Consider the following 27,583-nt stretch of genomic DNA (forward strand, 5'->3'; position numbering starts at 1 on the left):
GCTTCAAAAAATGTTTTCATTTGTTTTACTTTTAAAGTTGGCAGGAAGATGCAGAGTTCCTATCTGCTGGATGTGTCTTTAAAAGCACAGAAAGAAAAGACAGGTCACATATTGGGATTTTGGTCTCAAGATGATTGTAATGAGCAAATGAGGACACAATGTACCTTTACCTTTTCTTTAACATTCACTTAAAGCTGCAGTAACCACAATTTTATATAAACAATGGACAAATGACTATTAGTGATGTGGAGGGGATTGCTTGTAGTAACAATGAACCCACAGATATTCGTTACCAACTATTCCGTTACCCCTTTCTCTACAGAGCATTTTAGCATCTTTTAGCTCCATATTTTTTATTTATTTTGGATAACTACAAACTCTGTCCTCACTAACCTCATTTCCAGGCGACTACTTTCACAGCACCAAACAACAGCCAGACTGTTAGCAACTAGCTGGTGTGGAACATTTATCAGCTGAAGAGCCAGACATTTTTCTCTGAAGTAGTTGGACACCAAAACAGAGCTTTAATCAGAGTGAATCTGAACTTGTAGTCCATCAGATGGACACTGTGTCTGCTGGATGAGTAAATAAGCAATTGTTATTTGCTAACACATTAGCGTTAACAAGCTGAGCAGGTAGTGTACTACAGGTTTAATATTTTCTGCTCCTATAAGAGCAGTGAGAGACTGAAACAGAACAGTAAAGTTGCGGGACAGAGATAAACAATGAGCTGCAACTGCAGAGTCAGGTAATAATTATCTGTAGGTTCATCACTATGAGCAGACCCTTTCACATTGTTATTCTAAAAACATATATTACAGCTAAACATAAAGCTAAGTATTTGTTGTCCTACTCCAGCAATACAGCACTAAAGTTACCAAGAAAGGAATCAGTTTGTCCACATAAAGGTACAGACATTGATATAAGTATATGTCATCACAGCCCACAGAGCTAAGTGGCTCAGGGAGACTTGAGGGTTTACTACAATGAACATGGCAAATTTCATAAAACTTACATAGGTAGCCAAAGTAACCAGGCCAGCTAGTCTTGTACTGTAAAAACAAAGTGATCAGATCAAGCTGAATAAGTGGAGAATACAACAGTGACTCTGAAACTTTTTACATCATTCCTTGTAAGCATGATTTACTAAAATGAATGATGAAATACAGATAGTCATAGTGCCTGTCATATAAAGTTAATATTACTGTCATTGCCTTTTTCAATTTGAGGAACAACACTGAACATCAGTAAGCTTGTTTGTATTTTAGTAAAAAGGTCATTTTCAGCAACACTTAAACTTAAATGCAACCATATTATTAATATTTTGCTTGTTGTAGCAGCCTGTTAACAGTCTCCCCGTCTGAACCCTACTTGGTGAGCTTCAACTTGTGATACAGTTGTGTCATCACATGGTCAAGACTATCTTTCCAGCAGCCCCAGGGGACTCAATAATGTCATGATGGGCCTGGGCAGCCTTGTCAAGTGGATACTGGGAACCGACGACTGGACGCAGCCAACCAGTTTCCATCCCTGCGTAGAGCAATGCTGCACACTCCTTTTTCTCCTCCTGACAAAGGAAGATGGAGAAAAGATATATATAAGAATTATTTTTACTAACTAGAGTATTGTATCAGGATCAGTTTTTCTTGTCTCCATGTCAAAAATTGTTTGGTGTCCATTATTACCTCTAGCACATTTATTTTTCAGTAGGATTATGGGAAGAAGCCATTACATTTTTTTCTGTGACGTCTTGTGCATATTGGTTGACACTAGAGATGAAATGGTTACTGGTTTCACGCTAAATCACAGTATAAATGCCTGACGGTTTTTATTATGGTTTAAATTTTAATTATCACTATAACTGTGCACAGAAAGCAGCGTGGGTTTATTTTCTGTTGGTCAAAACATGGTGGAACAGAGAATTATCACCTAACTCTGCAGTGAATCACCAGAGATTTTTCAGCCTGCTAATACCCTTTTTTTGGGACCAAAATTAGTGAGTATAAGCAGGTTTTTTTAAACGTAGGTAAATCTAATAAAAAAAAGACAACTGACTTTTTACACTGCCAGATGACTTTGCCTTTCAGTTCGGAGAGGACTCACACAACTGCAACTACAGAGCACACACACAGACTAGCTGCTCTGTAAACTGGATAAAATGGATCCTTTGCGTCGCTATTGTTGCTCCCGTCAGTGTTGGAGCCTTGGTGTGAGATGCTTCTATCGGTGATTGTGTGTTTCTGAAACTTATTTCTGGGCTGATCACTATTTCATCCTAGAGTGCAGTGTAGCCTGACGCTGGACAGGTAACAGGTCAGTCTAAAGTGTCTGTGCTGAAAGACTTCACAGCACAGAAAATAGTAACAATAATAATAATTATATAATAATATAATAAAACATTAATAGAATAATAATGATGATAATAATACTTTTTCTATTCCCTTGTTTACAGTGGGCATGCAGCAGGCAAACCCAGTACTGCTAATGGTCCTTTGTCCTCATCTGTGACATAGATGTGTTGACATATTAAATGCAAATATTCATTTGGTGAAATTATTTCAGTTTGTGCTTTACCGGCACATTTAAACAACAACGTGATAATACTGGTAACCATGATCGTTTTGGTCACTATAATCGCGATATTACATTTTTATACCGTTTCATCTCTATTAGACAATGGCCTTGGAAGAGGATTGCACTCTCTGACTGTCTTTCTGCCAGTCCCAATTCGTATACAGCATTTCACTTAAGTGTATTGGCTTATACGTAGAACAACTTTCATTAATCTCAGTCACATACAGCTATGTTGCATGAATCTGTCTCATGTAACCTCATCCAAAGTGTGTGTAGGCTTTAAATCCCAAATCCATACAAATCCCATCCAGATACAACTATTAAGTGTGTTTAAAACATGGCTTGTGTGATGTCACTGCTTTGTACCGGTGTGGCAAAGAAAAGAGCCACTCCCATGATGCTGCTCTCTTTAGCCATGATGTCTCTGGGGTTGATCTCTATGGGGCCCCTGGAGCCAACAATCTAAAGTGGAAGAGGAAAGCAGAGATGAGAGAGATAGTGTGCAGACATGTGGAGAAATGAGCTACACTGGGACACAACTACTGTACAGACTTATAAACCAACAAGGTAATAGAGTTATACTGAGATAGTTACCCAGCTGTGATACGACGGTGATGCTACGACTAAACATCAGGTAATTAGAGTGCTAAATAAATAGAAACTTTAAATAAATAGAAGCCGACATGTAAATCTATGTATCTCATGACAGTTATCATGAGATAACCTGGTAGCCCGGTTTGGGGAAATCCAGGGCAGACTAGACACCTTATTTCCAAGGTGATGCTAGGTTCTTTTTTAAAAAAAATAGGTTGAGAGTCTACCAAAGAAGACTATTTAAGATGCACAGGCTTCTGTCTTCAGTTCGGACCAGGGTCTGACCTTCACTGAAAAAAATGTGGAGTGTGATTTATTTAAAAAAACCTCGGTAACAATTTCCACACACAAATTCCTAGTACATTTAACTCAGGATATTCTCAAGTAAAGTCTACATACCAATAAGTATTAAGTTTAACCAAGAAACACTTGTAAAGTTTAATAGCAAATTTGTGACTCTGTAACAATTTCCACACAGAAATTCTCTGTAATTTTTACTCTGGAAATTCTAATAAGAAACACATAACATGAAATAACCTTTTTAACAGTACCTTTATTTTCCAACACAGGTGAAAGAGGTCACTGCTTACAGTATTCCAACATACTGACTCTGGCATTACCAGATACATTCCAAAACAGTGTTGCCAGTTAGAATTTAAGAACAACTTTCACTAAAAGCCATCTGTGTGGCTGTTTATTGTTTGCTCTGACACATTTTTAAATGGGACATTTGACCTCTGATGCGTTGTATGTCAGAGAGCCTTGACAAGAACATTTACAAAGAAAATGTCCAATGAAATGCCTAAAGGTATCACTTTAAGGTGAAACAACTGCAAGTACCATAAAGTGCAAAAACGGCAAGAAACATGAAAGTGCAGTCAGAAATATGTTACTTTCTTTAAAAGGTAACTCCAACAATTGTATGTAACCATTCACAATGTGTTCTACCTGCAATACAATTCCATATGCCAGTTAGCATAACAGAATACACAAACTGGGCTCAGGCTCAACATTTAGAACAGGATATTTCTTTAACTAGTTTTTCTTACTAGCCACCAAGTATTTCCTCTGAACCACAAATTAAACAATGCAGTTGTTTCAGAAACGTGCATGAAAACAGTCATCTCATGATATGAGTTTGTTGTGCAAAGCCCGGACTTTGGGAGACATCTTCAGGATGTCAAGCTCAAGAAAGAGCTTCTGAAACACTTCGAATGTGTATTTCAACTTTGGTGGGTAACTCAGGTTCATTGCATGGATAAAGCCCATCAGCAGCAGGCAAGCCTTTGCCACACTTTTACAATCATCAAGAACCTCTTTTCCCTCGATGATGATCGACACATGGTCAGGGCTGTGGTCTTCCTGTGCAGTATTTACATGGATGACAACGATCTTCAAGACGTGATGAGCATGGTCATTTCTGATGGTTTCTTTGTTGACATCCTGTCAAAAACATGTGAATCAGTGCTCAGAAGTCAATATACTATAGATATTTTCTTTAAAGTTCCTGAATATACAAGAGGTGATTCACAGGGTTGGCTAATTAAAGTGGCCATTTAATACTTATACAATAATGCAACAGAAATAAGATGTTCAGAACAAGACATTGGTTAAAGGATTTACACAAGTATTGATTTGAATCAATTTACTTTTACATAGATAAAGACTTAACTAAAGTTATTAAATGTCTTTTCACATCTTTCTCAGTTCAAGTTAACCGTACTTGTGCCTTTCATGTATTAGTGTACATTTGGGTCAGAGGTAACAATTGTATTTTCTCAGAGATGATAAACTGGCATTGTTCAAAAACCCAGAAGGTTGTTAAAAACACTTGATATTTTCAGAATCCTCAAAGACTCTTGGAGAAAACAATCCTTTTGCATCACTGTTTTGTTTTGACTTAGAAAATTGTATTTTCTCAGAGATGATAAACTGGCATTGTTCAAAAACCCAGAAGGTTGTTAAAAACACTTGATATTTTCAGAATCCTCAAAGACTCTTGGAGAAAACAATCCTTTTGCATCACTGTTTGGTTTTGACTTAGAAACCCAAATGCAACTTATACTCTTATAAATACTCTTATAACACACTGACTCCTAAGTCAACTGTGCCATCACTGCTTCACTAACAAACTGCATTTAATGTTACTGCAGTGATAGCAACTTAGCTTGGCTAGCCTCAATGTTAGACAATGCCTGGGTTAGCATAGCGGCTAGCACCGTTTGCGATTAGCGTTAGCTTCGCGGCTAACACCCTTAACGATCTTTTAAACATTTTAAACCAATAACAGTGATACAGTCTCTACCACTGCAGTGTTAAAAGCTCAATAACTCCTACTAGTTTTAAGAGAAGTATCTGAACAAAGCAGGCATTGTGTTGTCAGTTCACCCAACAGGTGACCTCAGAAAAAGTACGTTATGACTTAAGTCCAAAGCGGTCCGCGGACGCGGGAAGAGCGGAGGAGCCCTTAGCTAGCTAGCTAGCAGGCTAAAATATTCAAACACTGACGAGCCAACATAAAAATAAAAAGTTAATTAATCATATACATACCCCAAGGGTCCACGTCCATCAATTGTCTCATCAAATGAGCACTCAAACGATCTCCCGGTCGAGGTGTGTTGTCCAGGAACCCCGTTCTTGCTGCTGCCTCAGAAGTCAAAAGTACTCTGACCTCACCTGCTGAGCATAATGCAATATTGCAAGCTGACCTCCTATTACCAAAGTAAATTTTACTTGCTTATGTCAGGTTGTACAGTCAATACAATTGTTAATAAAACTCCAAGTGTTAATATTACTTGGAGTGATGGATAATATTTACTTATCAAAATGAGGATACATAATTACAAACAAACATCAAGTAACACATTAAATAAAAGGTGACATTTTAAAGTAAAAACACTGAAATAATATTTCCTTGTAAAATTTAAACAAATAATCAAGGTTATAATTACAAGACCAAAAAATCATTTTTTTCAGTGTTGCTTTAATTCTTGTGAAAGAATAAATACTATTGCATTGTACTTTGACCATCTCCAGTGACTTCTTTTTTGACTCCAATCCTGGACCAGTGCTGGACTTCTTTTCTTTAACATAAATTGGCGAGCCAGCCAGGAGAGACAGAAGCCTGTGGACTCCTGCTTCTGCAGAGCCTTTTTTAATTTCTTCAAATTCTGATTGTGTCTGAGTGCAAGTCTCTGCCCAGGTGAGGTAAATCAGAATGTCTCTTCTCTAAAGAACCTAGTCAAAAATAAATGAGAAATTAAGACTGACAGGCACAAAAACTAACAGTACTAAAACTGTGAATAGATTACAGTCACTGGTGAACAGAGTTGAATCCAAGTGTGTTTAATGTGTGTCTAAGTGTAATATATTTGCTATATATCATCATAGAGCGGAAAGAGTGAGTGAATTTGATCAACTGCTGCTAAATGTGTGTATTGCATGCTGGCTTATAACCTTGTGTTTTGTGGAGGATTTGGTTATCACTGAAACACTACTGGTAGACCCAGTAGTGTTTCAGCTGGGTGATGAGCTGCTCCAGGGTAGACAGGGTCAGACTGAACGAGTGGGTGAGTCTATGAGAGATTAAAGATAAGACAGTCCATGTGGCTGCCGCCTCTTACTCTGTGGAAAAGAGGCTCTGAACAGGCATGGGACTGAGTCTGAGAGAGTAGTGATAAGCGATATTGCCAGTGTTGTGCCAGTTCACACTTAAAAAGAACTAGTTCAAAGTTCAGTTCATACAGATGAAAATGTTAGTTAGCTACCTACAGTGAAGTATGGTGGTGGCAGCATCACGCTTTGGGGCTGTTTTTCTTCAGCTGGAACTGGGGCCTTAGTCAGGGTGGAGGGAATTATGAACAGTTCCAAATACCAGTCAGTGTTGGCACAAAACCTTCGGCCTTCTGTTAGAAAGCTGAAGATGAAGAGGAACTTCATCTTTCAGCACGACAATGACCCAAAGCACACATCTAAATCAACCAAAGAATGGCTTCACCGGAATAAGATTGAGGCTTTGGAATGGCCCAGCCAGAGTCCAGACCTGAATCCCATCGAACATCTGTGGGGTGATCTGAAGAGGGCTGTGCACAGGAGATGCCCTCGCAATCTGTCAGATTTGGAGCGGTTTTGCAAAGAAGAGTGGGCAAATATTGCCACATCAAGATGTACCACGCTGATAGGCTCCTACCCAAAAAGAATGAGTGTTGTATTAAAAGCCAAAGGTGCTGCAACAAAGTATTAGTTTAAGGGTGTGCATATTTATGCAACCATGTTCTTTTAAGTTTTTTATTTTATATTTTTCCCCTTTAAAGGTTTCAGTTTGTTTTTCAATTGCATTGTACAGGTTATAGGTCACATTAAAGATGGAAAAAGTTGTGAAATTATTTGTCTTGCTGTCATTTTTTTACATCACGAAAACCTGGCATTTGAACCGGGGTGTGTAGACTTTTTATATCCACTGTATATATATATATATGTGTATATATATATATATATATATATATATATATATATATATACACACATACATATATATACACACACATACATATATATATATATATATATATATATATATATATATAATATATATATACACACACATACATATACATATATATATATATATATATATAATATATATATATATATTTTTTTTTTTTTGCACTTGCAACAAGTGGCAGTAGTAGCAGTTTTTTGTTCAATATGTTTGTATATATTAGTATATTTTTTGTCCAATGACTTTTTTTTTACCATTGATCCCCATGGGAAATGTCAACTCCCTGACTAACAAGTATGATAAACTGGAGGCACTTGTGCAGTTGTTTGGTGATCCATTACTATTGCATATTTATTGTTTCTGGAGTCTGAAGATGAAGGAAAGTGTGCTCCATTTAAAATCTGGTGCAGAGGCAAGTGAACCATTAACACACTGTAGTTCACTGTAGACAGCTGATAATAGAAATCTGCTTTCCAGTACACAGAACTACATACTGTAGACCTACTGACCGTAACACGTCCTCCGTAGGCCAGCATCTGGAGGTCTTTACTCAGGTTGACATTTGACAGCATCTCCAGTATCACACCTATGCCTTTGCCGTCTGTGGCTTCCTGAAACAAAAAAACACATTTCTGTAACGACTACCAACTAGTGGTGAAAACAAATACGGATAGATTATTCAGATATGCACAGATAATGTGCCCTTTTATCTGAAAATACATTTGTATTTTTGCAGTAAGAATCCTTACCAGCATAATCCAGATGTGCTATAACGTAAACAACCCAACTTCAACAGTCACACATTCACTTCACTTTAACCCCTGAGCGAGTGGTTCATGTCACCAGCCGTTTTCCAGCCCACACTGTGACTATCTGAATATTTATTACATAACGCTTTTCTAGTCTTATTGACCACTCAATTCTTCCATTCACACACACATTCATACAGTGCTTATTTCTACATGTACAGCACTTACCACACAAACACATTGACACACCGATGTTACGTCGGGGGCAATTTGTTTCAATTGTAATTGTTTAAATGTTTAAAGGGGTTTTCCTTCTGGTGTTCTGTCAGGGTGTAGAAATGTGTATACATACCATGATTTTATTAGTGTAGCCCTCTTCTCTGTGATTAAAGGCCATGTGAGCTCCATTGTTGAGAACCAGGTTCATGCCCTCTGGTGTCCCTGCTGTTCCAAACACCCTGAGTCCCAGAGCACGGGACAACTGGCATGCTGCCACACCCACCTACAAACACACACACACAAAATTTCAGAGTACAATTACATTGACTTACATTCATTTTCTGGAGACTCTTTCTTTAACCATAACTACTACTCACCTAACCATATTCTAACTTTCAAACATGATCTGAACTTAAAATTAATGACTTATGTTAAGGGGGGTTGCTTTTTGTCCCTTTTTTAGATAATCAAAAAAAAAAAAAAAAAAAAAAAAAAAAACTCTCACCCCTCCACTGGCTCCATGGATGAGTACAGTCTCTCCAGCCTTGGACTGGGCTCTATAAACAATTTAACAAACACATTTTAGTCAAACATAAAACACATTTTTGTCATGTCATTGAACACTGTATAAAAATACCATGTACAGATCAATGTCTGTCTTTAAATAATTTCCAACTCTCCCACTCAGTCACAGAGTATACAGTGCATTCAGAAAGTCTTCAGACCCCTTCACTTCTTCAGTTTGTGTGTATGTTGCAGCCTTATGTTAAAATCGCTGATATAATTTTTTCCCTCATCAATCTACACACAATAATGACTAAGCGAAAAAATGAATTTTAAATATAAATTAATTTTTGCACCTTTAAAAAATTCATTTTTTAGTTTGTTAAATTGTTTATAGAGCAAGCTGAACGTTTTGAAAGTTGAATGGTTTCTGTATGAAAAAGTATGAAGGAGTAGTTAGAGACCGTGGAAAGGCAGAAGTAAGAATAATAGAATATAAAGATTTGAATAACAATAGTGTGAGTGCCACTGTCACGTTTGGGGGTATGGCTGGACTCAAATGCAACCGACACAAACATAATAGTGCAAAATGTTTTAATAACAAAAAGTGACTACTTACGAAACACTGATAAACCAACTTAACAGGAAACCAAAGCATGAGGGTACACAAGGAATTACAACAGGAGACAACAACAGATAACACTGAGGACAATTACAGACAAACAGACAAAGGGAAGCACAGATACTAAACAGACAAAAGGGAGGCAAGGGTGATTGAACACAAATGAAACACATTAGGGCGGGGCGGACGATGAACAAGCAGGAAAACAGGACAAAGACAGGAAGTAAAAACATTCAGACACACAAGGAAACCAACTACAAAATAAAACAGGAAGTGACAAAAATCCAAACATAATGTCAAACATGAAATGTCCGCCATAGCAAACCATGACAGATACAGCATTCACACTATTGTTATTAATAAAGAGAAACTGACAACAACATAGAGTGGGATTGGTGGGATTGCCGATTAAGAGAAACATTTTTGACCTGACAACAACATAGAGTGGGATTGGTGGGATTGCTGATTAAGAGAATATAAAAAGTAATATAACAAAAAAAATAGAAAATTTAATTCAATTTTCAACATTTATATTTTTCATTTGACAAAATTTGTAGATGTGTAGAGAAAATTTATAAAATATAGATACATTTTTTTCTGGCACATTTTTTTCCTATTTTCAACAGTGAGGTTACACAAACTCTGGGACTGTGACACCTTATATTCTCCTGTTAATTAATTTTAACCACCAGGATGGTGGTTCTTGAACTTTTGCAGTTACAGAGTTCAATTAAGTTAACAAGCCTGTTCCAGTGACAGGGTCTTACTTGTGAACCAGAGCTCTGTAGGCAGTGAAGTAAGGGATCCCGATGGCTGCTCCCTGTGTGAAATCTAAAGCCTCAGGCAGTTTGTGGACACAGTCTTCAGCTGCTACAGTGAACTCTGCATAACCTCCAGACTCTGTTGCTGTGGTGAAAACTCGATCTCCTGCCTGGCAAACACACACATACAAATTAAATGCATAGATGGAATAAATTTGCTGTAATAATAATAATAACAGCAGTCTGTCAGCTGTTAATTAAACAAGGTGACTGCTACCAAAACACACTGTTGTCTCAGGCACCTCTCTGTCACCATGTATGATCTACAGTCTGTACTTGGAATTTAAAAGGTTGCAAGTGCAACTCGATGACATCCAGTTGTAAATGTACTGACAAGCCTGTTAATGATAGCTGATCAAAACTATAACTTCTAAAACTAAAAGTTTATCTTATATCCTATTTTTGGCTGGACCAGGGTCTAGCACTACATCCCTGTGAGTGAGCGAGTGAGTGAGTTACACCATTAGTTAATCAGACTCAAACTGGTGCTGCTCTCTGGGATTCTGGTTTGTAAACAGTCATGACAACCAGTGGTGAACGCAACATGGATAGCAAATTACAAGTTTGACCTCGTTGTCTACAGCTGCTAGCAAAGCTGTTGTGCAGTTAAATTCTGCATTTTAATGATGCTACAGCTGCCTTTGCTGTTCCTAGTTCATAGCATTTTCTGTAACTAACCAACTGCAGAGTAGACAATCTGCTTCCTGTATACACTGGCACATACATGCCCAGTGTACATTAATGGTCATTTCCAGGCGTGTTAGTATGGACTGAGATTATTTCTGATGTGGAGCTAAAACGCTTGTTTTTTACTCAAAGGCCATCTTAATTCTCTTTAAATATGAATTCCATCATGCTCACGGTGCTCTACTCAGACCTTTACTGCAACAACTCCCTCTCCAACAGTTTCCACCACCCCAGCTACATCAGTGCCCGGTGTGTAGGGCAGAGTGGGTTTACGGGCATACGTCCCAGCACGAATGTAAGCTTCCACTGGGTTCACTCCACAGGCATGGACACGGATCAAAACCTAGAGTGGAGACACATCATGGAAGAGCAACAAGTCAGACAAGACAGTTAAAAACTAACAAGTGATCAATTTTGGACAGATAAATACATATGTAAAAATACTTGATGATATTGTGATGTGATATTTACAAATAGGTCCAGCAGAACAGACAAAATATAAACTGCCTGGCCAAAAAAAAAGTTGCCACCTGGATTTAACTAAGCAAATAGGTACGAGCTTCCTATTGGATAATTACTGGATGGGCGATTATCTTTCAGCTGGCAACAAGTTATTTAACCCCAACTGGTGCAATGAGTTGCTTCTCATTTCTTAAAAACCATGTCGAAAGACACATCATGTGATCGTGGAAAAGATGTTAGTCTGTTTGAGAAGGGTCAAATCATTGGCATGCATCAAGCAGAGAAAACATCTAAGAAGATTTCAGAAACCACTAAAATTGGGTTAAGAACTGTCCAACGCATTATTAAAAACTGGAAGGATAGTGGGGACCCATCGTCTTCGAGGAAGAAATGTGGCTGGAAAAAAATCCTAAATGATCGTGATTGGCGATCATTTAAACGTTTGGTGAAATCAAATCGAAGAAAAACAACAGTAGAACTCAGGGCTATGTTTAATAGTGAAAGTAAGAGCATTTCCACACGCACAATGTGAAGGGAACTCAAGGGATTGGGACTGAACAGCTGTGTAGCCTTAAGAAAACCACTAATCAGTGAGGCTAACTGGAAAAAAAGGCTTCAATTTGCTAGGGAGCATAAAGATTGGACTATGGAGCAATGGAAGAAGGTCATGTGGTCAGATGAGTCCAAATTTACCCTGTTCCAGAGTGATTCGCGCATCAGGGTAAGAGAAGCAGATGAAGTGATGCCCCCATCATGCCTAGTGCCTACTGTACAAGCCTGTGGGAGCAGTGCTATGATCTGGGGTTGCTGCAGTTGGTCAGGTCTAGGCTCAAACAGTATGTGCTCAGCTGACTACCTGAATATACTGAATATACTGAATGACCAGGTTATTCCATCAATGGATTTTTTCTTCCCTGATGGCACGGGCATATTCCAAGATGGCAATGCCAGGATTCATCGGGCTCAAATTGTGAAAGAGTGGTTCAGGGAGCATGAGATATCATTTTCACACAAGGATTGGCCACCACGGTCGGATAAATTGCATTAAAATGAATGTGTTACCCAAGTTTTTATATCTCTTTCAATGTATACCCATTTTCCTGCCCAAAACCTTCTTTCGCTCAATTGATAACTCTATAACACACTTTATTTGGAACAAAAGCACTCCCAGAATTAGAAAAGACACTTTACAGAAGCCCAAGAATTTAGGTGGCTTAGCTCTACCTAAATTTATAGTCTATTATTGGTCAGCTAACATCAGGACAATGCTGCATTGGTGCTCTATCAGTAACCACCCCCCACTCTGGCTGCAGATTGAGGAAGCCGCTTGTGTCTCTGGTTCACTGATGTCTCTCCTGTGCCTCCCACTGTCTTCATCGCCTGTTACATACTCCAATAGCTTTATAGTTAAAAACTGTCTTAAGATCTGGGTCCAGTTTAGAAGACAACTTGGGCTCTTTACTACCCCTATCAAGAGCCCAGTACATTCTAACCCTCTATTTCGTCCATCTGTCCTCGACAGGGCCTTCTCTGTCTGGAATGACCATGGGATCTTCCTTATAGAACACCTTTATATTAATGGTACTTTCGCCTCTTTTAGCCAGTTAGCTCATAAGTTCAACTTGCCAGCCAACCAGTTTTTCAGATATTTACAAATCAGAGATTTTGTTCGTAACTATTTCCCTGCCTTTCCTGCCCTCCCTCCACCTACCCTCATTGAAAACATCCTTGAAATTAACCCTTGTCGCAAGGGTGTCATTTCACTGTTATACAACACTCTTCTCTCATATCAATTCTCATCTTCGGACTCTCTACGTAACACATGGTCTACAGAACTTGGTATTGAGATTGGTCCTGAAGCTTGGAAGCAGGCTTTGACCTGGGTCCACTCCTCCTCTATCTGCGCGAGGCATGGAGTCATACAGTGCAAAGTACTCCATCGAGCCCACTGGTCTAAGAGTAAGCTGTCCCGTATTTACCCTGGTACTGACCCTAATTGTGACAAATGTCATCAGAATCCAGCCAATCTTAGCCACATGTTCTGGTCTTGTCCTGCACTGGGAGCATTTTGGACAAGTATTTTTCACTCACTTTCAGCCATCACCTCTACCTCTATCCAACCCTGCCCACTGACCGCCCTGTTCGGTGTTCTACCCAGTGATATCCAGTTACCATCTTACTTTGCTCAACACGTTGCTTTCCTCACACTACTAGCGAGACGTGTCATCCTTTTCCACTGGAAAAGTTCTAGCCCCCCCTCACACTCTAAATGGATTAAGGATGCCCTCCACTTCATGAGACTTGAGAAAATTAAATACTCACTCCGCCTTTCTGTTTCTAAATTCTATAAGATATGGCAACCCTTTATAGAACATGTCAGGTCTCTACAGCTAGATTTGGACCCTAACTTGTAGATAACCCCCCCTTTATCAATCCATAACCTACCCTACCTACTATTCACCCCTCCTCGATTTATACTGTAGCATTGCAGCGTTATTTTTGTTGTGTGTTTTTTTTTTTTTTTTTTTTTTTTTTGTTTTGTTTTGTTTTTTAGGGCTATTGTTTTATATCTTGCTGTTTCCTATGTATTTCTATGCATACCTGTCTCTAAGTTTGGACATGAGACTCAGCTTGAGTGGGTGTTTATATTTATCATATGTAATGACACTATGTTTTATTATGTAACACCCCCTTTATTGTAATCTGGTTACATCTGTGTTTTGAGGTTTGATTTGCGTCAACTGGACCCTACCTGCTTTTCTGTTGTTCTTGCTACTACCTCTTTATCTCATGTCAACTTTACTCCATTTATGTGGACTCTTGTCTGTTTGTTTGTGATGTTGAAAACTTACAAATAAATCATACTTAAAAAAAAAAGGATTGGCCACCACAGAGTCCAGACCTTAACTCCATTGAGAATCTTTGGGATGTGCTGGAGAAGGCTTTGCGCAGCGGTCAGACTCTACCATCATCAATGCAAGATCTTGGTGAAAAATGAATGCAACACTGGATGGAAATAAATCTTGTGACATTGCAGAAGCTTATCGAAACAATGCCACAGCGAATGCGTGCCGTAATCAAAGCTTAAGGCGGTCCAACAAAATATTAGAGTGTGTGACCTTTTTTTTTGGTGGCGACTTTTTTTTGGGCCAGGCAGTGTATTTAGGACCCAAGCACAAAACCATTCTCTAACTCCAGCACACCTTGTCCGAACTGCCCCAAACATTATATGTTTGAAGCCAGAAGACATCTATATGTGTGTCAAGATTTGGTGTGGTAAAATGGCTCATGGGCACTGCCCCCCCCACCCCACCCCCCCCCCCCGAAAAGTTCAACAAAGTAGCCCCCGCAGTACGTTTCACCTAGATGTATGAAAATTGGTAGGCATATATAACACATGGAGCCTCTTGGAGCCATATCCTACCTAAACCCAACCAGAAGTCCACCATTTTGAATTTAGTGTGCAATTTTGTTGTATTTTTCCCCATTTCCAGGAGTCAGACCTATGCTAAATTACAAAGCTGCCCATGGCGGTGTGGCAAATTTTGCCAACTCCAACATATATTATGAAAACTGCCCCAAACATTATATGTTTGATAAGACTCCCAGCCTGAAGACATCTAAATGCCAATATTCAGTTTTAATCATAGTGCCCCCTTGTGGTAGGAAATGTCATGTTTTACACTTTGATGAAGTCCTCCTAGCAGGTTGACCACATCTACCTGAAACTTGGTCAGGAAATGTTTAAGAATTTGATGCATAATGGTGGAAAACTGTGATTGACAGTTTGTTGAATGGCCTGCCTGTGGTGACGTGGCGAATGTCGATGTTTCGCCATGAAAGATCAACTTGCTAAAACTTCAGCATGAATTGTCCAAACTGCCCCAAACCGAACATGTTTAATAACAGTCACATAACAGTCAACACATCTACATGCCCATAACTAATAATAGTAATTGCGCCACCTAATAGCAAAATGAAAGATCTTGTTTTACTATTTCATTTACTTCTCCTAACAGGTTGTCCAGACCCTCCTCAAACTTGATCAGAAAATACCTCAACCTTGGCCTTGATGATGGTTTGGTGCGAATATTGTGAGTTTTCATTCATGGGTGTGGCTCTGGTGGCATGGTGAATTCCAAACAGGAAATGGTTTTAAGTCTATATATATTGTCCAATCTGCCTCAAACTTGGTTGGAAAAAATACTTCTGTTCTTGATGATGCAATACTGCGAAAATTGTGAGTTTTCATTTAAGGGCATGGTTCTTGTAGCGTGGTGAAATCTAGCTCAAACATTGTCAGTAAATCCAATATAGCTCATGCTATATTGCTAAAATTGTGAATTTTCATTTAAGGGTGTGGCACCACAGTGAATTTTGTAACAGGAAGTGGTTGTAACTCTATTATACATTGTACAATATTCCCCAAAATTGGTGACAATATGCTTTACACCTAGATGATGCTTTAATGTGAATATTGGCATGGCTGTGGCGCGTTGAATTGAGATGTTGAGTTTATAATGGGTGTGTATTGCACAGAATGTTCTGGGCTAGAGTGGATGACATCATCGCTATAGTGGGAGAAGCTCTAAAATTCGTCAGAAAAAAATCTGTGTAACTTGTCCTTACGGTCACATATTTCAATCTTGACATAGGCTATCATTTCTTCCTCATTAGTAGACAAATTTGTCCTGTTTCATACAATGGCCCTCATTTATCAAACGAACGTACGGCAGAAAACCGTGCGTACGACCATTTCCACGCAAGCTTCCACATTTATCAATTTGGACGTGAGCTGAAGCTACGATCAGATCTCACGTCAGGTCTGAGCTCGTGTACGCAAATCTGAGTCTGGATTTGCGGTTCAGCAGCAAAATCTGGCTGAGTCTGAAAATAATTATTAAACAAACCTCAGCTGTCATCAGCATAAACAGTCACATATTTAGAACAGATCAAAACAGATTCTTAAAACAAATAAAACAAGATAAAAAAAAATTTGAATTTTAAAAAAGCCCACGTTTTTTACGGATACCACTGTTTTGTACAATAAAACTATATGATAGGCTAAATAGCCTAACATGACATCTAATTATTGCACATTAAAATTTGAAATAATAATAAATACAAGCAGAAATGTGTGTTTGCAAATTAACTCATGGCAAAATTGTGTAATTGTTTTTTGTTTTTTCCGATGGGTATGACACAACTGGAACAACAATTAAAAGCATCTGGTGAGATAATCATTGTTGCACTGTGGTTGGTCAGATGTTTACTCACTCCCTTATTTAAACAGATGCTTTGACAGTTATCAAATCATAACGATGGCAGATTTAATCGTTTTGGAGGAACAATACGCGCGTGTCAGACGTGAGTGCGTTTTCAGAGACCGCAGGGATCTCCAGATTGCTGGGTTTCCAAATTTGGTTGGAGCAACTGATTTCACTCATGTGCGTCTGAAGGCACCATCCATGAATGATTACGCATTCATCAATCGCAAAAACTACCACTCTATAAATGTACAGGTGATTTGTGATGCCAAGCTATCACTTTTAAACGTGGTGGCCAGGTGACCTGGGGACACACGATTCTTTTATTTTTCAAAACAGCTGTGTTGGCGCGCTGCTGCAGGAGGGGGCGCTGCAGAGCCAAACTCATCTCCGTCACCCTCTTCCACACAGCGGTTTTATGAGCTCCTTTGACCCCACTCTTCAGACCGCCAAAAAGCACATCCTTATTTTGCGCCACCTCGGATCTCCATCTCTGAAAAGTTTCGTTTTTTGCCAGTAACTCTTCTCTCCATGTTTGACCTTAGTGGGCGAGGCCTCCGAACCAGGAATATTTAAGGGCGTAACATGTTAATGACGATCGAATTCAGCCGCCGCATTTATCAAGAGCCGATCATTCGTACGCTGGGATTGCTCAGATACCAATGTTTCATGAATCACATGTGTATCCTATCGTACGACCAATTCTGCGCTCAGACCTGCGCCTGTTTTCACACAAGATTGATAAATGAGGGCCAATGTGTCTACCTTAGCACAGAGACTTACAGAATTTGAACATGAGCCTCAAAACAATACCCTCCACCTCCCATTTAATGCAATACAAATTCAGGAGCTGATTTCCCCAGAAATGCACACAAAGTGACATTTTTCTGTAACTCGCTCCTGTGACCACATTTTTAGTTCTAAAAACACCAAAGCCAGATATGCAGTGCACGAAGATCTTGTGCCGGCCATGGTCCGCTCATGTTTCTGATAGGTCATTGGAAAGGCTTGGCGAGCCAAAATCACACCCAGATCTGAGTCAGCTCTGTGTCTTTCACAAATCAGTGCACATAGAGTGGGATTACAAGAGTACAACAGTAAATACAACAGCAGACATTGAATTTACTTTGAGCTTTAAGCTACAGGAACTGTTCAACCATCATAGTAGCGCTCCCTTAGACTGAAATTACACACACACACACACACACACACACACACACACACACAACACCACCACCCTTCACCCTCACCACCCCATTTTTATCACTGAAGGTAGGCTTAATAACAGAAACACCTCTGTATAATGTAAATTACACTACATCCTCAACAGTGATCAATTGAATCAACAACTGTCTAAATGTATTTTAATAATAAATTGCCAACCGAGTATATTAGCAATTATCAGGTGTATGCTCAGGCTCCAAAGTGCCTAACTACAATTAATTGGTTGATTTCGTTGCTGTTCTCAGCTGGGAACTGATATATCTGGTAACCTAAAGATGTTCTTTCATTTTATAGTTTTATCATATATTATTATTATCACCCTATAACATGTTTTACCCCTCTCCCCCCATTTTCAAATGTAACGCAGTAACACGTTTACTCAGAAACATTTTAACTGATTAGTGCCACGGGTGCTCAGCTCCGAGGCATCTATTAATCTTCTGTTTCGGGTTTATTATTCTTCCGCCAAATTTCGGCGCGTAACTCGTCCCGCAGCTTTGAGAAAACCCTGGTAATATATACATCAAAACGTGCGTCTTGATCCCGCAAGGGGTGCTATGACTTTTGGTGTTAAAATTCCAATTTTTCCCAAAGTTATTCCCAAAAAACTGGGAATAAATAATGCATTAGGAATGCATTGGAATTTTCTTTAGAAACCCACCTTTTTTCGACAAAATTGCACCTTTTTGCTGATTCACCCAGCTCTCTCATACCTGCACGTAGAAATGTGATTCAAACTATAAAACGGAGGAAAACTTCTGCTCTCTCAAAAAGATGGGAACTGTTTTTACATAACATGTAAACTTTTCAAACTGTGAGCACTCAAAGGAGGAGTGCAAATCACTTTTTCTTCAAAGTTAGAGTGAAAGCGTCAGTTGGCTAGAGTGCGTGAAGCAGTAAAAAATAACCTTTATTTTTATTTTTAACTCGAGCTCGCGGCCAAACCGTAAAAAGGAGACAAATAATTCTTTCTGAAAATGTAGACATAGTTGTTGGGATTCATAAAATGTAACTTTGACAGGCATGGTCTGTACAAAATTTAAACGGGGGTGCCGAGTCCGGCAGCAATACCTGTCTCACTCTCATTGACACCTAATGCAATCGTCTTTTTTTTTTCAAAAGAATCTCTCTCTGTCTTCGCACTGAGCTTACTCACTCATTTTAAGGAATATCTGAATAAAATAGAGACTGTAGACACTTCTGGCTTCAGTGTCTGTCACGGTCTTTTCGGTTTATGAAAAGAAGTAACGGTTTTCTCATAATTTGCAGTTGTTTTGAAGCCATGTAGAAGCCAAATTCTGGGCAGATTTTCACATTGCCATGGCAACGGCAGCTCCTGACCTGTGTGCGTGCCTGCGTGCGCCTAGCAACCAGATAACCAACTCTCCAAGCTCTGCTAGCTTTACATTAGCCGTTTTCTTTACTTTCCTTTTTTGATTTGCTGATCATTTTGGCTGTGTTACAGCTGAAGGTATGGATTTCTGCAAGAAAGTGTCTTTTTTTACATATTTTTAAAATCTAATGTCAGTTACTGTTACAGGTCTATTATACACTGGTAACACATTTTGTACCCTCTGGGGTTCCTCGCGTCCAAAAAAGGACACACAAAGAAAATGCTATAAAATCATCATATATCAATATTTTTTTCTGCTTTTTTTGCATAAATCTCTTAAACCACTTCAGTTCTGCTCAAACCTACCAAATGTTTATTAGTTTTCGGGATTTTAACCCTTTAAATGCCAGTTTGAAGACATGTTGCCTCTTGTTTTATAAAAAAAAACAAGACAGAATATGAGATATTTCCCACATAATACATGATGGAGGGATGTGACATTGTTTTATATCAGAGTCTTTTATATCAAGACATTTCTCAAAACCAGAATATGATCAGGGTGACTTTTGAACACTGGAAATAAATCATGTACTCATCCCGGCAGTAGCCCCCGTGGCACTCAAAATTTCCCTGGAATTTTCCTAGTTTACTTTGATCTTTTATCTGAGAACATTTTTACACAGCGATTTACTATTCTACTATTCACATGTTGACCTGCTGACATCAGTTTGGTGTCCTATTTGAGTTTCTGTTACTGGTACTGAGTATATAGTTGAGTATATAGTTGCTCTGTCTGAACACAGTTAATGTTGCTGTTTTCTTTCGTGCTTTTATCACAGTTTAACTACCTGCTGTACATTTAAACTTAAACGCATTCTGCTCATAAATACACACAAGCACAAACAAATAAACATTTTTTGATATTCACCTTCAAAATAAGAGTCTCAACCAGGTAAAAAGAACTTACTGGAGGTTCCGTTGGGCAGCTCTACCGCTACAAACACACACACACACACACACACACACACACACACATACACACACATACACACACATACACACACATACACACACATATTCACAGTATATATTGACAGAAACACAAAAAACACCATCTCCAAGAATGGGATTAACCTTCAAAATAAAAGTCTCAACATGGTTAGAGGGAATTATTGGCTCTGTTGTACAAAACCTTATGCACTTTATACTGTCAAACACAGAAGCACAGACACTTTCAAGGTAAGCGGTAAGGTAGGTCATAAAAGTTTGATCTTAGAAGCTATCGTCTATATGGGGATTTAGTGGTATAGCTTTATTGCAGATCAACTTCTGTTAGGGCATGTACATGTGTATATATATGTCTTGCTATGGTTATGGGGACAAATATGGGTTTGAAACCATCAGTGTGACGTCATTTTGGCCAGTCTTGACCACTTCAAAAGCCTTTTTGAGGGACAACTGCAGTGACTGAGGTTAGTGTCAGGATAAGTCTCTACAACATTGTATTGTAATGGTACTATTTTATGCAGTTAAGCGCAAGCATACGGAAGTGATACAAAGATCTCCATTCAGTTCCTGTGAGGTGTCAGAGACTATTGTTATGTATGATGCGTTACAACCCCACGGCTGTATATGTCCCCGGGAAAGAGCTTGTAGTAGCAGATACACTTTCTAGACATCCACAAGCAGCTGTTACACAAGAAATTGCAGAACTGACAAGCGAAATACAAGCCTACGAGGAAGCAGTTCTCAAATCATGGCCTATCTCACCCACTAAACTGGACTTGGTCAAGCAGCAGACCCTAGAGCAGGGGTCACCAACACGGTGCCCGCGGGCACCAGGTCGCCCCCAAGGACCAAATGAGTCGCCCGCAGGCCTGTTCTAAAAATAGCACAACTCACTAGTGAGCTGCGTCTAAAATTTAATTTTATTCTGTTGCTATTCTTTTTTAATCACACTTGCATTTATATAGATTTTAATGACAATATCTTAAAAATATGTTCATTATACATTTTTTTTAATTTAAGTTTAGGTGAACTCTGACCTACTCTAGTTCAAAGGTCAGTATTGTGCGCGTGACAAAACCAGTGGTCGTGGAGAGTAAGCTAGCGGGCGCAGCGAAGATGAGCGCTGAATGTAGTTTCTTACCCCCAAAAAATGGCAGAAAAAAGAAAGAAAACGTATCACTTTCACAACGAATGGGAAGAGGAGTTCTTTTTTACGACTGTGAAAGAAACCTGCGTGTGTCTCATTTGCGGGGCGACTGTGGCGACGGCAAAGCGGCACAATGTGGAGAGACACTTCACTACGTGTCACAAAAGCTACCATGCTAACTACCCACCGGGGAGCGCACTACGGGCAGAAAAAGCCCGTGAGCTAAAGGCAGCTTTGGGTAAGCAACAGTCTTTTTTCACGAGGCCGGCGAAAAAGTCACAAAAAGCAACCGAAGCCTCCTTTAGAGCTACACATTTTCTGACCAAGAAGAAGAAGGCATTTTCAGACGGAGAAGTTGTCAAAGAAACAATGATGATAATTGCAAACACTCTACTTAAAGACGAGAAAAATGGAACCGATCTGATCTCCACTCTCTCCGACGTCCAACTGGGGGCGTCTACGATGGCTAGACGAGTGTCAGCTCTGTCTGGTAACTTGGCCGATCAGCTGGACCGGGACCTGGCGAAGTGCAGGTGGTTTAGCATCCAGTGCGATGAGTCCGTGGACAGCAGCAGTACAGCGCAGCTGTTGATGTTTATCCGGATGGTGTTTGAAGATTTCTCCACAAGAGAAGAACTCCTGACACTACTGCCCTTAAAGACAACCACGAGGGGAGTTGACATTTATAAAACGGTGAAGGAGTTTTTCGTACAGAAAAAGGTACCATTGGAAAAGCTGGTAGCGGTGACTACAGACGGGGCTCCTGCTATGATCGGCCGACATACAGGTTTCATCGCTCACTGTAAAGGTGACCCAGACTTCCCAAAATTTCTGCATTACCACTGCATCATTCACCAGCAGGCGTTATGTGCAAAAGTGATCGGCTTTGAGCATGTAATGACTCCCGTTGTGAAAATCATAAACAACATCCGCTCCAAAGCAAAACAGCACAGGATTTTCAAGGTGCTATTGGAGGAGATGTCAGCTGAATATGGTGACCTGCTGCTACACACCGAAATCCGATGGCTCAGCAGAGGACGAGTTTTACTTCGTTTTTTGTCACTTGGGTGAAATCAAAGAGTTCATGCAGTCCCGAGGCGAAGACGTCTCACTGCTAGAGGACACAGAGTGGACACTTGACCTTGCATTTTTGACAGACATTACTGGGAAACTAAACCACTTGAACTGCGAGCTGCAAGGCAAAGATAAGACTGTTGTTGATATGATAAGTGCTTTAAATTCATTTAAAGCCAAGATGAACATTTTCACATTTCATTTACAGAGAAAAAAGGTGCTGCACTTTCCCTCTGTGCAGTCGGTGCTGAAAGACAATGCTTCTGCATCTGATACATTTGACAAAGTTGCAGAAAAGTACTGTGAAGTCATAAACAGACTTGGGCAAGAGTTTGAGAATAGGTTTTGTGGCCTTGATCAGCTTGAGCCATGTGTGTCATTCATTTCCAATCCTTTCATGAATGTGGACACAACATGCTTAGCTGAGCAACTAAGTGCAACGTTCAACTTGGATGCTGGACAGGTGGAGATTGAAATCATAACATTGCAAAATGACCTCCACCTCAAAACCCACCAGGCTGCACCAAACTTTTGGTGCCTTGTTGACACAGAGAAGTACAGTGGTGTATGCACAGCAGCTATGAAGGTTGCCAGCCTGTTTGGTTCAACCTATCTCTGTGAATCAGCGTTTTCTGACATGAACTTCATCAAGAACAAACACAGAACACGCCTCACTGATGCACATCTGAAAGACTCACTCACAGTTGCAGTGTCAAGTTACACACCAGATTACAGTACACTGGTGAACAGCATGCAATGCCAGTCTTCCCACTAACAAAGAAACAGATACCATATGTTGTCAGTAGCAACATGGCAGTGCCATGGCAAATTTGAATTAAAATATTGAAGAATTGTTCTCAATTTAAAAGTGTGTTCATGACATGTAACAGTTATAATTTTGTTAAAAATGCCGCAGATTTGATCATTAGGTCAAAATGTGAAAAGATTTATTTAAAAATATGTAAGTTGATTTTTCTTTAACATTACATAATTGATAACTTTTTTGAACATGGTGCAACATAGTTCATGGTTTGTTAAAAGGGTTTGTCAGTGGCTAGTGAAAATGGGACATTTTTCCTATGAAATGTAAGTGATCATCTGAAAATTTAACAATAGAGAGATTAATAAAGTTCTGAATATTGATATCTGTTTCCCACCTTGTTATCATTGTTGATAATTATTGTGAGAAATCATTAACGTGATCAGTGTCTTCACATAGATGAGTATCATTAATCATTATTAATAATGTATAATTAAAGGCAAACTGAGCAAATTTGTTATTTCAGAAGAGCGTATCAAACTGGTAGCCCTTCGTATTACTCGGTACCCATGAAGTAGCTCTCAGTTTCAAAAAGGTTGGTGACCCCTGCCCTAGAGTTTGCCGAACTGCAGATGGTCCAACACTATGTGCTGTCAGGATGGCCCAAATACGCAGTCAAGGTGCCAGACAAGGTAAAAGCCTACTACACCTCCAGACGTTCTCTCACAGTGTCAGACAACCTAGTGTTGTACAACGATAGAATAGTAGTGCCGGAAAAGATGAGGCCTGAGATTTTGCGAAGGATTCATGATGGACACCAAGGCATCGTGAAGTGCAGAGAAAGAGCTAAGTGTAGTGTGTGGTGGCCCAGAATAAGCAGAGACATTCAGGAAATAGTCAGCACCTGTAAACACTGCCAAGAGTCCAAACCCACTCAGAAAAGAGAACCCCTGATTACCACTCCACTACCTAATCGCCCATGGGAAAGAGTAGCGGCTGACATATGTGAACTGAACACACAACACTACTTGGTAGTTGTGGACTATTTTTCACGTTACATAGAAATAGCCTACCTCAAAGACATGTCAAGTGAGACCACAAGAGCTAAACTGAAGAACATCTTCTCTAGATGGGGCTGCCCAAATGAACTGATCACTGATAATGGTCCCCAATTCTCTGGGAGGGCTTTCATGCAGTTCTCTCAGGAGTATGATTTCAGACATATAACCACCAGCCCCCACTACGCTCAAGCCAATGGAGAGGCAGAAAGGGCCGTACAGACAGCCAAAAAGATTCTGAGACAGGCTGATCCCTTTTTAGCCCTCATGATCTACAGAGCGACCCCGTTACAGGCTACAGGCGTGAGCCCAGCACAGCTCATGCTTGGAAGGCAGATCCGTACTACGGTTCCAACATTGGAAACCAAGCTACAGCCCGTGTGGCCAGATCTCCAGCACGTGAGACAGGTTGATGAGAGAGTAAAACAAGGTTACAGACATGCCTACAATAACAGACATGATGTCAGACCTCTACCAGAACTCCAGTCGGGACTCAGTGTTGCTGTAAAGCTGGACAGCGAGAAAGGATGGACAAAGACAGCCACTGTCCTTAAACAGTGTGACTCACCACGGTCGTACTTAGTCCAAACAGACGGACGAGTACTTCGAAGGAACCGTCGTCATCTGAGACCCCTCCTCAGTGCTCCAAACACTTCTGAGAAGGGCGGAGAAGATCACATCGAGTGTGATGGAGAGCCGCACTCACCCGCTCCAGCATCCGACCCACCACCTGACCCACCTCCAGTCACTGTGCCAGTGACTCCAGTACACATGACCTCCAGTGGTAGACTTGTGAAGCCACCAGACAGATATGGAGAGTATGTGAAGTAGTTAAATAATATACTGTGCTTAGTGGCAGAGTTCTGTTTAGAGACAAATTCATCAGAGACTGTTCAGGTGAACTTACTGCCACAGAGAGAAAAAAAAAAAGTGTTAATGCATACAGATGTGATGATGTAAATTCATATTTGTCAAGAGTTAGTTTTGCTATCAATCAAGCATCTTGAGTTAGACTGAGTCACAGTAATTCATCCAGATGAAAGTACAGTAAAGTTCATTTTGTACATGTCTTAAAAGACTCAAAGTAAGGGTGATGTATTGTAATGGTACTATTTTATGCAGTTAAGCGCAAGCATACGGAAGTGATGTCCACAGGTAGTGATACAAAAAAAGAGGCTGGGAGTATTATTCCTACGCAACAGAAGTAGCTCAGGTACAGTTCAGTGAGTCTCAGTCCAGTGTTATGTTATGAGTGAATAAAGTCAACTAAGATAGACACTGCGTCCTGACGATATTTCTACATAACACTACAAACATGAAGGAAACTCAAAGTAACGTCTTTTGTACGGATTCAAATTAGGAGTAAATTTTCACGCACCAAGCAGCAGGCATATTAAAAAAAAATTTTCAGGAATTTTCTAGTTCTATTGAAAATTGTCCAATCTTCCCCAAATTTCACGTTTAATGTCTCACACTGAAGACAACTGCAAACTGATATGAAGTCATAGTCATAGCACCATGTATTGAACAAGAAGTAACTCCTGAGTTACAAATCATAATTTCATTTATATGAAATTTTCAGTGTCCGTCTAGACCAGTCTAACACACTACGATACTTGGCTGCTTCCACTGGCTTGCTGACGTGTGCAGGAGTGCGAGGGCCCGATCAACGCTGCTTGCAGCTTTAATTTTCCATGTTTCCCCAGTTTAATTGGAATTGCTCCATTTTTTAAATCCTTATGAATTGGTGTATCTTGTATTTACTTTATTTCATATTCATAAAATGCACTGTGTTGCCTTCATTGTCATTTTCTGGGCTATACACCATAAGGCAAAGGAAATAGTGAAAATGCCCATCACCAAGTTAAAATACTCTGATGGGTTTATATTTTCGGACTAAGAGTAAAAACTCCAAACATGAGCTTACTATCTAAGAAAACATGGAAAACTTGTAAGTATTCACTTTTGAAAAGCTGATACCAGTGAATGTTTGGGATTTTTTTCCTAAATAAAATGGCTTAAACAATTTATAAACAATTCTAATTTACGCAAAATAATTTACTAACTGATTAGTGCTTCATTTCCGGAGTACTGGTTGGTTTCTGGGTAGCTGAAAGGTTATGAAATGTTCCATGTATGCTCAATAGGGGACCAACAACATATTTATGCTTCGAGTCCACTCCAGAAGTTAATGTGAAGTTAATAAGTAAAAAACGTGGGCTTTTTTAAAATTCCAATTTTTTTTACTCGTTTAATTCGTTTTAAGAATCCGTTTTGATCTGTTCTAAATATGTTACTGTTTATGCTAATGACAGCTGAGGTTTGTTTAATAATTATTTTCAGACTCAGATTTGCGTACACGAGCTCAGACCTGACGTGAGATCTGATCGTAGCTTCAGCTCACGTCCAAATTGATAAATGTCGAAGCTTGCGTGGAAACGGTCGTACGCACGGTTTTCTGCCGTTCGATTGATAAATGAGGGCCAATGAGTGCACATTGCAGTTACACCTGTGAACAGTTTCGAAACACACTTGCAACTTTGTCTCACCTGTCTGCGTCCAAGCTGTGGAACAGTCACATTTGAGCAGAGTCTGAGGACCGACGGACCTCCGAACTCACTCACACTGATGGCTCTCATCAGCCTGCAGCCCGACATGTCTGCTAAAGATGTAGCGATTGATTCACAAACTTAAAATCGGATGTCCTTTTTAAACACTCCGAGAACCGTGAACACAAGCAAGCGAAGCCACAGGGTTTTTTTTTTCGCTGCGATACCGCGAGTGGCCACTAGGATGGCTAAAGATGGCTGCAAGACTGAACGGCGGCACCGTGTCCAGCTCTCTGTAGACGCGTTCTGATCCAAACTTCATTAATCTGTTGAAACATTTATTCCGGTCTTGACGATGTCGCCAAAGATCTTTTCCCGAATAAATCGATTATGTTGGAGTTTGACTACCTTGGTCCAAACATGACGACAC

At 39.7% G+C, this 27,583-nt stretch overlaps 1 protein-coding gene across 1 annotated transcript; it reads right to left on the reverse strand.

Annotated features, from left to right (window-relative positions):
* Positions 1-117: 117 nt before the first annotated feature.
* On the reverse strand, positions 118-27,520 carry cryz (crystallin, zeta (quinone reductase)). The gene is made up of 8 exons (XM_056390976.1): positions 27,154-27,520; positions 11,462-11,614; positions 10,531-10,694; positions 9,143-9,194; positions 8,771-8,920; positions 8,179-8,280; positions 2,941-3,036; positions 118-1,567 (listed from the first exon to the last, which is right to left on the reverse strand). The coding sequence occupies exons 1-8, from the start codon at positions 27,259-27,261 to the stop codon at positions 1,406-1,408; spliced, it is 987 nt and encodes a 328-aa protein (XP_056246951.1). The 5' UTR covers positions 27,262-27,520; the 3' UTR covers positions 118-1,405.
* Positions 27,521-27,583: the final 63 nt, after the last annotated feature.

This window comes from Seriola aureovittata, chromosome 12, assembly GCF_021018895.1.
Source record: "Seriola aureovittata isolate HTS-2021-v1 ecotype China chromosome 12, ASM2101889v1, whole genome shotgun sequence".
NCBI classification, from domain to species: Eukaryota; Metazoa; Chordata; class Actinopteri; order Carangiformes; family Carangidae; genus Seriola; species Seriola aureovittata.

What these genes read in the sequence shown, in the direction of transcription:
- cryz (XM_056390976.1), bottom strand. Translation starts at nt 27,261, where the DNA reads ATGTCGGGCTGCAGGCTGATGAGAGCCATCAGTGTGAGTGAGTTCGGA. An exon ending in GCTACACTAATAAAATCATG is followed by an intron (nt 8,281 to 8,770) that starts GTATGTATACAC and finishes TTTTTGTTTCAG; the next exon opens with GAAGCCACAGACGGCAAAGG. An exon ending in CTCTTTTCTTTGCCACACCG is followed by an intron (nt 1,568 to 2,940) that starts GTACAAAGCAGT and finishes TTCCTTTGTCAG; the next exon opens with GAGGAGAAAAAGGAGTGTGC.